The 12,906-nt window shown below is 41.7% G+C and overlaps 1 protein-coding gene across 2 annotated transcripts in view; it reads left to right on the top strand.

Annotated features, from left to right (window-relative positions):
- LOC144685592 (multiple epidermal growth factor-like domains protein 9) overlaps window positions 1-12,906 on the top strand; it is a 321,618-nt gene that overhangs the window by 302,220 nt on the left and 6,492 nt on the right. For both annotated transcript variants that reach the window (XM_078550263.1, XM_078550262.1), the window contains exon 5: window positions 8,163-8,426. In XM_078550263.1, coding sequence (XP_078406389.1) covers window positions 8,163-8,426 — 264 coding nt within the window. The remainder of the gene's footprint in view (window positions 1-8,162; window positions 8,427-12,906) is intronic.

The raw sequence follows: 12,906 nt of genomic DNA on the forward strand, positions 1-12,906 counted from the left end.
AGCTGGAATTGGCAGCATGCCCACCGACAATTAAAAGGCCTGTTAAGGCCATTAAATAATCAATTAAGCTACATTTGTTTCACTGCCCGTCCAAAAAGAAAAGTTTGGAAACCTCATCCACGGGTGGGATGAGGTTTCCAAGAGCAAATAAAAATAAAGTAAAAGTTTTACAATTGAATTAATAAGGTGTCCCTGTTCGTGTGACAGAGTCAAATGAGGGGACATGTTTAATTACATTTTTATTTTCTTAATTTTTTAAAAATATCTCACCACCTCCCTGAGGCAGCTCTGTGCCTCAGGGAGAATATGCAGTGCTCACCTGCACGCCTGCGCGGAGTGCACGCTTGGCCTACTCGCCCACTCCCCCCTCCCACACAGGCAGCGCTCAGCGATGCCACTCGCGTCTCACTGGCCCGCCAGCGTGACATCGCGGTCCGGGACCAATCACGGGCAGCGGTTGGCTTTTCGACCACCCCCGCCCGCGCCAAGCCCGCCCGCCCGCCGTGGGCAAAATTCTGCCCCATGTCTGAGGGACTATCAATAAATTCACCTGAAAGGAGAGAAGTTTAAAATTAAAATAAAAGCTTCAATACTTTCACTTTAAAATGAATTATAACGGACAGAAGCGTGGTGTGGGTTCTTAAATGGTGCGCGTTTGAATCTGAGTTTAAGTTCCGCCCAGATACGATTAGGCTCTTTCTGTCCATGAATGGGTTAGTTTCACATGACTGAGTCCATTCCAGAAAACCCTAGCGCCAAATGACAAACAGAAGGATCGTGAAAGACATAATTGCTTATTCAGCTTCAGGGCAATCTAAACAGTGTGAAGGAAGCTTTAAACTACATCAACTGCAGAAAGTAAAAAAGTAATCCATTCCAACTGTTGGCCTGTCTCACTTTAGTACAAATATTGACTGAAGTTCAAAGGCAAATGTTTGAAAAATGCCTTCAAGCAGAGGATCATTAATAAAAATAGACCTAAGGAAAGGTTCACTATTATTAAAGTGCTGAAAGTGTCATGGTGATATTGTCATTGGACTAGCATTCTAGAGGCCCAGGGTAATGCTTTGGGGACCTGAGTTCAAATCCCACCATGGCAGATGATGAAATTTAGATTCAATAAAAATCTAGAATTAGACCATTAAACCATTGCTTTTTGTTGTAAAAACCCATCTCGTTTACTAACACCCTTTAGTGAAGGAAATCTGCTGCCCTTACCTGGTCTGGCCTAATTGTGACTCCAGACCCACAGCAATGTGGTTGACTCTTAAATGCCCTCTGAACAAGGGCAATTAGGGATGGGCAATAAATGTTGACCCAGCCTGCGACACCCACATCCCATGAACCAATGAAAAAAACATTGGTGCTCATGTTTGCCTGAGTCACCTTCTTCCACTGTCCTTGAGCAGCTTTTCTTGGAGACTGAAGGACCTCCTGGTTTTGAACCATTAGTTACTCTGGGAGCTCTCGACCCACCTGCAGAACTCATAGCCATTACTGTTAATAAAACATTCTGGTCTTTTCCCAGTTGGTTCTTCTCATTGCCTTCCCCTTAAGTTGTTGCAGGCCTTTAAATCCTGCAACAGTATACTTCTTCCAATCTCGCCAATTCCATCTCTCCCCCCGCCCATCAATCTCCATGGGTGGAGCTCCATATCATTGGCAGTAATGTCTCAGGTTTGCCTCAAATATTCAAATGATGCTTCGACCAACAATTACTTAGGATGAGACCACTTCAAATCAACGTGGTTGCCAATCACCCTCTACCCTACATTCAAGATTTCACTCACTCTGAAAATCTCTGCTTCACTGCCTCAGCCCATTTGAGGCAAGCTTTAACTATTAGAGGGATGTTGGCAAGTATGGAAATTGAACTCCATCATCTCTCACCACCCTAGAGAGGACAAAAACTGGAGAATAAAATATGCATAAAGCACAGCATAAGAAATTTATTGGAATGCATTTTAGATTTCATCATGTCAGAAAATGCAGAATCTTCACTATTGAAAAGGTACCATATATAAATCTAAATGAAGTGACTAAGTGCAGAATTATGAATTACAGAAATTGCACATGCAGCTAACCTCGAGATTTGTCCATGTCCCCTGTGTGTCGTTTTTGTGTTACAGAATTCATTTACAAACGCAGCCTTATCCTTCAGCCGAGTGTTAATCCGCCACTGCTCAGTGTGATAAGCTTAATATCATCAGGTGTTTAATAAAGATTGCTTTCTATTTTTTAAAAATGCAACGTTCCAGATTTTTTTTTTGTTGAATATCCATTTTTAAAAGAAGTGGCTTTAAAGTAACTTGACCCATCTGACAGTCATTCACAGTCAATTGGCTCTTAGAACTCTGAAATAGGTTATAATTATGCATATTTGGCAATGTCATTTAGGGGATGTTGAGAATTGACTTGAGGTACTAATGGCAGTCTGCAACTAGGTGGTCTTTTTTAAATCTATAGCAGCATTTATCTGAGTTTCCTCAGTGTCGGCCTTGCATTTTATATTCATCCCAAACTCTAAAATTAATTAACGCAGGAACAATATACTACGACCTTCCAGGAATAATTTTTTTTAAAGTAGCATCTGGAGGGCCAATATATTTAAACAAATTCTAATGCTTAATAATTAAAAGATTAAGTAGCAGTTTGCAGTACATGTTAACACACGGCAAATTCATAGGGCAGAATTTTGCCCTTGGCATGCGGGATTGGCTGGGGCGGGTGGGGGCAGTTGGAAAGCCAACTGCCACCCGCGATTGACAGACCACCGCGATTTCATGCTAGGCCCGCCCAGCGTGATATGCGAGCGGCAGCACTGAGCGCTGCCTGTGCGGGCGGGGAGAGGAGGGCGAGCAGGCCTAGCGCAAACAGAGCTGCCTCAGGGAGATGAAGAATATATTGAAAAAATGATTAAACAACAGAAAAATTTAATAGAACACGTCCCTCATGTGACTCTGTTACATGAGCACGGACGTGTTTTTAATTAAAAATGAAAGTTTTTATTTCACTTGTATTTGTTTTTGGAAACCTCATCCCGCCTGTGGATGAGGTTTCCAAAAAAATGCAAAGGCCGCTTGGCCTTTTCGCCTGCCCGTCAACCGTAAGGACAATTGATTAAGGACAATTGATAACTCAATGGCCTTTTAACTGTCAGCGGACGAGCTGCCGGCTCCAGTGCGCTCCCGCCAACCGAACTATCGTGTGACTGCACGTTGACGTCAGCACGCTCGGCCAACATCATCGTGCAACGTGTCACGCTCGGTCGGGTTGGGCGCGCGCCCTCCCACTGAGCTAAAAATTCTGGCTATAGGGTAAAATGGCTGGGTACAGAAAGGTGGCTTTCAAATGTGCAAAACAGTGCTGCTTATCATGATATGAACCTATTACTAGACTGAAGGAGTATACCATGAGCATCAGTAACCATAAAAATTAAATCTGCTCCTGGAAGCTCATCTATTTTTAGCGCGTCATTCTCCTGCCAGCCAGAGTCTGATACGATACACTGATTTTTTTTTTGACCATGTCAATTGGCTTAATTTAGTGCTCTCTATTATGTCTTCAATTTCTGTTGAAAATTTTATTCAGCAGCGATTTATGTCAGATAGTTAATTCTCTGCGCATTTTCAGTAGAATTTTGCACTAATAATGATGCAAAGATGGAAATTTTTGGAAGTTCGAGGTTAATAAGATCAGCTGGAGTCAACCTGGATGATGACAGGATGGCCCAGAATTGGGATACCCAAGACAAAGAACTCAAACTCATAGGCCAGGGTTTCTCAGTCGGCGTGCGGGGGCGGGCCTGACACGCCGGTGTGTAAAATGACGCGCGATGACGTTGGGCGTGCGTCCCGACATCAGTGCGCTGTCTCGCGATGTTTCATTCGGTGGGCACACGTCAGAGTTGGCTGCATGCCTGCCGATAATTGATAGGCCTTTTAAGGCCATTAACAAAGTAATTAATGTCAAGTTTACGTTGCCCGTCCAACCTTACGGTTGGCGTGCAGGCGAAAAGGCCAAGCGGCCTTTACGTTTTTTAGGAAACCTCATCCACGAGCGGGATGAGGTTTCCTAAAGGTTTTATGAATTAAATAGAAAGTTTTTCTGAAAAATAAAAACATGTCCCATCTCATGTGACACAGTCATATGAGGGGACGTGTTTCATTAAATTATTATTACATTCATAGGCTTTTTTCAAGAGCGCTTCAATCTCCCTGAGGCAGCTCCATGCATCGGGGAGATTGAAACGTTCTTTTGCACTGGGCCTGACTCTCCCTCCTCCCCCCGCCCGCACAGGGCTCAGCGCTGCCGCTCACGCATTAATTGGCCCGCCCTCGTAAAATGGCAGTGTGGAGCCCATCGCGACCACCCCCACCTGCTCCAACCAAGCCTGCCCAATGCGGGAAGAATTCAGGCCTTAGTCTGCTTTCCCCTTGGGTCTATTAAACTCATATTTCAACTGTCCCATGTGTAGTGGAGTGTCACTCTGGTGCTGAGTTGGGCTCCTTTGACTGCATTGACAGAGATTGCCTCATGACAGAAATCTGAAAAAGAAATCTTAAAAAAAAAATCTTCCAGTAACCGTCAGTTAAAAAATGCATTAGATCTCAGTCAAAACAGAGGCCCTGAGTGTGGCCCATTTGCCTTCCATTGTCTGGTGAAGTATTTAAGGGTTATAGGTGTTTATTTGCTTCCCAAGTTGCGGGTTGGAACATAAGCACCTGCTGTTAAACAGGGTGAAACCATGCTGGGTTGGGCCTGCTGAGTGCAGTATGCACAGTCGTCTGTTTTCCTAATGGACAAAACTGCTGCTTGGGGAATGCCATTTTTGGCATTAACATGGACCGATTTATTTTAGCTATTTTGCAAATTCCTCTTGAAGATCCAGAAGTCAGAAATTGGATATTTCCCACATTTTGCACCTTGTGTCAGAATCAAAGTGTTCTCCAAGTCTCAGGGGGAATGGTGCAAATGTGGTTAAATGGAGGCATAGATCAGCCAAGATCTAAAATGAATGCAGTAAAAATAGGGTCAATTAAAAATCATTGAAAAGCCATTCATTTTCTTTGAAGAAGAATTGATGGCCGTGTAGTCTTCAAAGATCCTGCTGTTGAATAAATTTGTTCATTGTCAGCAAATTAGAGAGACAGGTTCACTGGAGATCTGCACTCTCACTTTGAGAAAGATAATGAATTACAATTATTATTCCATCCACAGCTAGAAAACAAGAAGCATTATTTAGCTAGCTAACATTAACAGCACAATAAAAAAAACATTTATTGTGTTTGCTATGCAGAGCTGTAGTTTTTAAAGTGAAGGTAAAAACTGTGGAAAACTCTGCATTCAATGTCCTACTTTGAGACTTTAGGTGTACTTATTTCATAACTGCACAACTGGAGAAAAGAAACGCTATCTGAATAAAACACAGATGAAGTTGCTGAATCATAATATTTTTCAATTAAGACAAAAAAAAGGCATACGTTTTGAAACTCATTTGGTAACTTGGACAGTGAGCATTGATTTGAAGAAGAGTGTAGATGAAATAATGTTTTGACCATTTGAATAGGGGAGAGAAGAGACTCCACTTTGCTATCAGTTGCCACAGGAGCTATATTGGTTCAACTAATGCCACAGAATGATAACCAAGCTAGTAGTTATTCATGACAGGTTTGGTGCACATTTTGAAGTTACATATCTACAATAAACTGCTTTTCCAGTCATGTATCCAACTGCAGAAACACCCAGAATTAATTTTAAAAAGGGTAAAATAGAAATGAAATCATTTGTGATATAGTAGAATGAGAACACATTAGAGCTTGTGATACAAAGGATCCATTACGGAATGATTTATGAGGGACAACAAAGATCCAGATTTTATAATCAATGGCAAAGTGACGGCATTTGCCAGTGGCTTTGAAGATAGCCACCCACAAAGACCGAGCAATCACTGGTATGGATTTCACCTTTCCTAACATTAAATTTCATTCCAGTATCAGCCACTGGGGTCTCCAACATCCAGCAACAGTGATGCTATCAACCATGCTAAGCAGCCAATCACAATGAAATATTCTCACAGACAGCAAAGCAAGAAATTAAAAAGTGCCAATTATTTTGCTCTCTATAAAATGATTAAAAATGAAGGGTAAAGATTGGGACATATTCATGGGATTATGGTAGAAGCTGGAACCTCACTTTTAAAAATTTTTATAAGCAAATGTGTAAAATGCATTGTAATGGAGAAATTTTACATTCCACACCTACTTGTTTTGCAGGGCCAGAGAGGTTGTTCACAAGTAATTATATGCCATTAAAACCCAGTTACACCTCATTCAACAAGGCATAACTTTTTCCAAACAGTTTTACGGCAAGACTATGGGCAGAATCTTCCTGTTCGGCATGCTGAACTGTCAAAGGCTTGTTAAGGCCATTAATGAACTAATTAAAGTACTTGTCAGGGCAGGCGAAGAGCCAAGGCGGCCTTCGCATTTTCATGACACTTCATCCACGGGCGGGATGAGGTTTCATGAAGGGTTTATTAATGAAATAAAAAATTTTAGCAAAATTCATAAACATGTCCCAGCTCATGTGACACTGTCACACGAGGGGACATGTCTGAGTAATTTTATTTTTTTTATTTTTTCCAATGTTTTATTATTAAATTAATCTCCCTGAGGCAGCTTCGTGCCTCGGGGAGATTTTTGTGCTTTTTCGTGTGCATGCGTGAAAGAGCGTAGGCCCCCACTCTCCCTCCTCCCCCCGCCCGCACAGGTAACGTTGAGTGCTTCCGGGTGCACGTCACGCTGGGCGGGCCTTAATTGGCCCCCCCCCCATGTAAAATGGTGGCACGCAGCTCGCGGGTAGGGATCGGCTGCCGCCCGCGCCCCTTCCAGATTGGCCTGCCCGATGGGGAGAACATTCTCCCCTATAAGTTCAAGACTTAGAAATTTGAGTACAAGCAAGGTGTTTTCTAATTGATTTCTGTCCATAGGGACTTCAGTAAAGTAACATGGAGGAGCAAGAAATCACTGAAAGCAACTTGTAGATTTCTACATTGAACTGCTCACTGTCAGTTTACAGAGTCATGACTGGGATTGCTGGCAATTTCATTGCCATTACAACCATAAAACCCAAGCCAATTATTTTCATTTATACCAGTGAAGATCTTGTAGTGCTAGAGGTTATAGTAGAAGCAAACCTGATTTTTTTTTTAATTATCCATTTGTGGGATGTGGGCATCGCTGGCTAGGTCAGCATTTATTGCCCATGCCTCATTGCCCTTGTTCAAGGGGTATGGAGAGAAAGCGGGAATATGACATTGAGATAGAGGATCAGCCATGATCATATTGAATTGCAGAGCAGGCTCGAAGAGCCGAATGGCCTAGTCCTGCCCCTGGTTTCCATGTTTCTAACCTGTAGGCAAGCACAGTCATGTCCTACAAACAGGGAATGCTATGTGACCACTTAATCTGTCTTGTTGTCTAACAGAGCTACACTTCAAATTGTGCCACACGAGCCTGAGTGTAACAGTTCACCCAAAAATCAGCAACACTGGCTATGCAGCACACCCTTTATACTGAAGTGCCGGCCTAGTTTATGCGCTTAAGAGCTGGAAGGTAGAACTCACAACTTTCTGACTCATAGGGCAAAGTGTTTCCACAAGCTGACACTGCAGTACTAAAAAAAATAAGTTGCTGAGCACCAAGTATCTCTAGTAGTATATCATTGTACTTCTACGTTGGCCGTTCAAGCATATCTAATCATCTAACACAGCATCTCATTTGTTTTCACTTCAGTTTCTTAAGGTTATTGCTGCTTTCAGCATATCTATTTATAAACTTGCTTAATATCAGAACCCACTGAGGTGATTACTAAATTCAACAGGTCAATAGAAGCAGCAACATGGGCATAAACTCGCTGGATATACTTGTTCCCTGAACCACAGCACATCCTACTGTGGACTTGATAATGCAAAAATTTACTTTATCAGATTGGGGAAAAGTTACTTGTGCCAACCAGTTACAAATACACATTACATTTGTTGAAAGCAAAATCTTTGAAACAATTTATGGAGCCAGTTACATAAGTGTTATGTTAAGTGCTGTGCTATGAAGAAGCCTTATTGCTAAATGTTGTTTTTTTTTTTGTCCCCCCCTGTGCAGTGTCAGACGAAGCAGTTTGTGACCAGTGCAACCCTGGTTACTTTGGCTCCAACTGTAATGAGTGTGCTGATGGGTACTACAATGCAGACAGCATCTGTGTGAGGTGTGAATGCAACAACAACACCGACGTAGAGAGCAAGCAACCGATTTGTGACTCTGAATCTGGGCGGTGCCTGAGCTGCACATTAAATACGACAGGCTTCAACTGTGAAAAATGTGCGGAAGGGTATGTAGGAGATCCCATGGCAAGGAACTGCCAAATAGGTGAGGATCCAGCTTTAAAACAGTAGACATATCTCTGGGGCAGAATTTTGCCCTTGTCGGATGTGCTTTGGTGGGGGCGAGCGGGGATGGTCGGGAAGCCGACCGCCTCCCACGATAAGCACCGCACCGCGATTTTACGTGGGCGGGCCAATTAAGGCCCACCCAGCGCGGAACACAAGCGGCTGCCTGTGTGGGAGGGCAAGTGGGCCTATAGTGAACTTTGTGCATGCGTGTGAAAGAGCGCTGAATAATCTCCCTGAGGCATGGAGCTGTCATAAAACATGTCCCCTCATGTGACTCTGACACGTGAGCAGGGACATGTTTTTAATTCAAGTGTAAAATTTTTATTTTATTTTTATTTGTTTTTAGGAAACCTCATCCTGAGTGTGCATGCGGTTCCTAAAAAATGCAAAGGCCGCTTGGCCTTTTCGCCTGCCTGCCAACCGTTAGGTTGAACGAGCAGTGAAAAATTCAGCTCAATTGTTAACTTAATGGCCTTAATAGACCTTTTAATTGTTGGCAGGCGCACTGCCCGCTCTGGCACACGCCCGCCAACTGAACTACCGCGAGGGTGCGCGTTGACATCGACACACTCGGCCGACGTCAACACGCTTTATTTCACGCTCAAGTGTGTCGGGCGCACACCTGCACACCGAGGGAAAAATCCTGCCCTAGGAGTACATCATTGGATGCGTGCTTAGATGGTTCAGGTGCAGTTCAAATGATCCCTTTAACTCGGTTGCCCATAAAAGCTGTTGCTATATGGCAAGAAAGCAGAGCAGGCCTTTGCTAATTTTCAAGGCCTTTGGGAGAATAGACCCTACAAGAGCACAGCTTCAGTGGTAAGTGTGCATATGGTACTAACATTGGTGTACCAAAGTGCCAGTTATATATGTTTAAAAATGAAGTCTAAACTCACATTGAAGACAGTGAATCATGGCCATTTTTTCAGTGATGTTCTGCACCTCACCTCTGCCCTTTCTGTATGGGAGGACTCATCACACTTACTCACAAGGCAATCTGATTTCCTAGGCCTGCAATGGAGGTTTATTTGTATGGGCTTCTGTATAACAGTAAATAAATGCTCAGCAAAAAGCTAACAAGCACCACTTAAAATGCACTCACTGCTTTTCTTATGCAGATTCTGGTTTCATATTGCTATTTTTTCCCCTCAGGTTATTTTGTGTTGAAAACATTTGGCACTAGCAGCCATTGTATAAAACGAGCTGAAGGACTAAATTATTTTCAGTACCATTATGGCTGACATTAATTCAGACCATATTTTTTAAAATACTGCTGTGAAAAGTCATTTAGGATTTGTATTTTTGTATCATCCAGCAGTTTTAATTAGACCAGAGATACAACAGGAGAGAACAAGGGGATGGTTGAGCATTAGTCAAAGCCCTTGCTGTGTCACCTCCCACAGGCCAAGTCAGATTTAGGTCACTTAACAATCAAATCTCGCTTTTTTGTTTAATCCCCTGCAACTCGCTCAGCATGATCTGTTGAACAGCTCCTTCCCTCTCTCCATGCTAAAAGTGGTCTTCAAGATCTTCTATGTTCTTTGTAGTTTTCACTATAGAACGATACAGCTCAGAGGAGGCTATTTGGCCCATCATTCCAGTGCTGAGTCTTTGAAAGAGCTGTGAAATTAGCCCCACCCCCTGCCCTTTCCCCAAAGCTTTGCAAAATTTCCCCCTTCAGAAGTATTTATCCAATTCCCTTTTGAAAGTTACTCTTGAATTGGCCACCACCATTTTCAGACAGTGCCTTCCAGCAAAAGCTCCATTTGTAAAAAAAAAAATCTTTTCCTTAGGTTTGTGGCAAAAGAGACAGTGGGAACCTCAGAATTAGTGCACACCGTTCAGTGGGTGAAAAGGAAAAAACAGCAGCAATTTCCTTTATAAAGCACCAAGTGAAGGGCTTGATCATTGATTGCTTGGGACTTTTATTAAATAGGCGGTCTACTGTGGATGGGACAAAGCAGGTCAAATCCATGCATTTGTTTTCTTCATACGTATTATCAGTTACTATAGTGAAATGGCTTACGTTTTCTGTCATTTGGTTCAGTTTGACCAATACTTAAGGAAGCAAAGGGTGGGAAAAGAAAACTGGTCAGCTCACTCCATCATTCTTGATTTTTTCCCCACCCTAAATTCCTATCTCTTCACTCTTTGCTGAATTAGGAGGACAACACAAAAAAGGCCTGCAGACCAAAGATTATAATTAATACCCCCAACATTGTTAGGTTTCCAGCATCAGTTTACCTGAGTTTTCACAACTTTAACTAACTAGCCATGAAAACAAAGCTGCAAATCCTGGAATGCTACATCACACCAATTTTGACATGTGGAAGCAAGTTTTGGATGATCAATGAAGCAATGCAGAGAAGACTTGAAGCTGCAGAGCTGTGGTTTGAGGCGAATAATGAAGATATTTTGGATAAGTCATACTACCAATGAAGAGGTGTTAGTTAAATCTGAGACCAAAAGAACTCTGCTGATCAAGATCAGGAAGAGATTGTTGGAATTTCTTGGGAATATAATAAATAAAGAAATGAGGGAAAAAAGGATATTTGGAGGTTCATTGCCTTCTTGTACACAGAATGGATCCAAAATTATATAAGATTTTGATGTCAATTTATTTCAGTTCTATCATCCAATTCCCTTTCAGTAGTTGTTAGATTTGAGGTAATTATTAAATGCAACAGGATAATTTTATACAGCATTACTGTCATGTCCCTAAGACATGAAAGAGAGCATAAACTGTTAAATCAACCTTACCTTTTTGCTTATTTAAAAAGTGGACTTTGCTGAACTAAAAGATGGCAGTTACAGGACAAAAGTGTAATCCTCATCCTTGTGGAATCTCACACCTCTCAATGTGCGGACGTATTACAATCAAGAAAGCCAGGGACCAGTAGATAACCTGTCTCCCAAGGCCAGTTCCTACAACAAAGGGGAAGCCATCAAAACTTATTATACCTGCAGAGGTGCTAAAAGCCACCATTTATCTCCTAAGGTGAACAATGGATTTTGACCAGAGGCATAGAAACTGCTTGTCAGCCTGCAACTGATTCATTAATGGACAACATCATATGTCTCAAGTCTCTGGTTTTTGTAAAGTTTTAATATTACATTTCCAGACTCACAACTCAACCTGCTGTTTAAACTCCAGCCTGCAAACATCAAAGTAGGACTCCAGGCTGACCAACAGGCTGCATCAAGTCTAAGCCTCTTCGAACCCTGTTTCTCTGGAAAATTCCTCCCATTGCCTGCTGAGCAGATCAAGTCTCTGTATACCAACCTCATTTTGCTGCATCACCATCAACTTTAAGGAATTCTGCAAAATCCTGCTTCAACTAGCTGGACTGTAGCTGAAGGAACCCCTACTGGACACTGGCAATCATGTGAACTGATATACACATCTGTGGCATTTGTTTCTTAAGTTATTCAAAGTTGTAAAAACTCCTCTTTCCTGTCTTCTTATTGTGTGCGTGTTTTAAGTTGCGACCATTCCCCGGGTTTGAATGTGTGAATAAACTATACTTCTAATTTAACCCAAAAGAGAATTTGCTGCGAGTCACTTCAAAAATTGACCTCTCATAACAGAGGGTTTGGGGAAACACGCCACAGCCTGTTTCAGAAAACTAAAGCGCCTCTGCTTATGGACTGACGGTGAGAAAATAAAGGAGTTCAGTTTTGCACCTCTCCCCTGTCCATAACAATCACCAAAAGGATGCTAGATGCATTCACATTCAAGATATTGATTTGAATGTCATACTGTGATAAACGCTCTAACAAGCGAGAAAGTCTGAGTTATATGGTTCACCACGGTTTTATTACAATCATCCCAAAAATCAATATCAGATCCATCATCAACATGAGTGAGCTATTTATAAAAAAAGACAAGCATAAGCTACGTTTCCTAGTTTGTTAAATAAGCAGTTGGATTGGTAAATTATCAACATAATATGATTTTCATGGGCTTACATTCAAAGTTAGTGATCTTTTATTTTTAATCATTGAACTTTTGCAATACAATATAACATTTCAGAAAAGGTCTGATTTTATTTCTGCTGAAAGGTGCTCAAATGGCGCCATCTGCTGGACCTTCAGCATTTTAACAAATCGCAGTTCATGAAATAAGCTGCTGATGCCGTCTTTTCACAGCATGGATTACTAAGTATGCTAACAGTATTGGTTATAGGTATTTCGTATTTTATGTACATATAATTTACGATATAGAATTCAGTGACAGGGATCTGACACTTTTTTAAGAACAATGCAATTAATTAATTATCTTTATTAAGGATTCAGTGTTGAAGTGTTCATCCATATTTCAGAATGAATAGCTGGTCACCGCTAACTGACTCCAAATCATTGTAGAATCTGCTAAATGTATATTTTTTAACACTGTAGTCCAGAACATTAGTGAGGGTTGGTACAAACATCTGGGCGTTTTTGTTACAATGGAATCA

The sequence above is a fragment of the Cetorhinus maximus genome, chromosome 10 (assembly GCF_964194155.1).
Source record: "Cetorhinus maximus chromosome 10, sCetMax3.hap1.1, whole genome shotgun sequence".
In the NCBI taxonomy this organism is placed as follows: domain Eukaryota; kingdom Metazoa; phylum Chordata; class Chondrichthyes; order Lamniformes; family Cetorhinidae; genus Cetorhinus; species Cetorhinus maximus.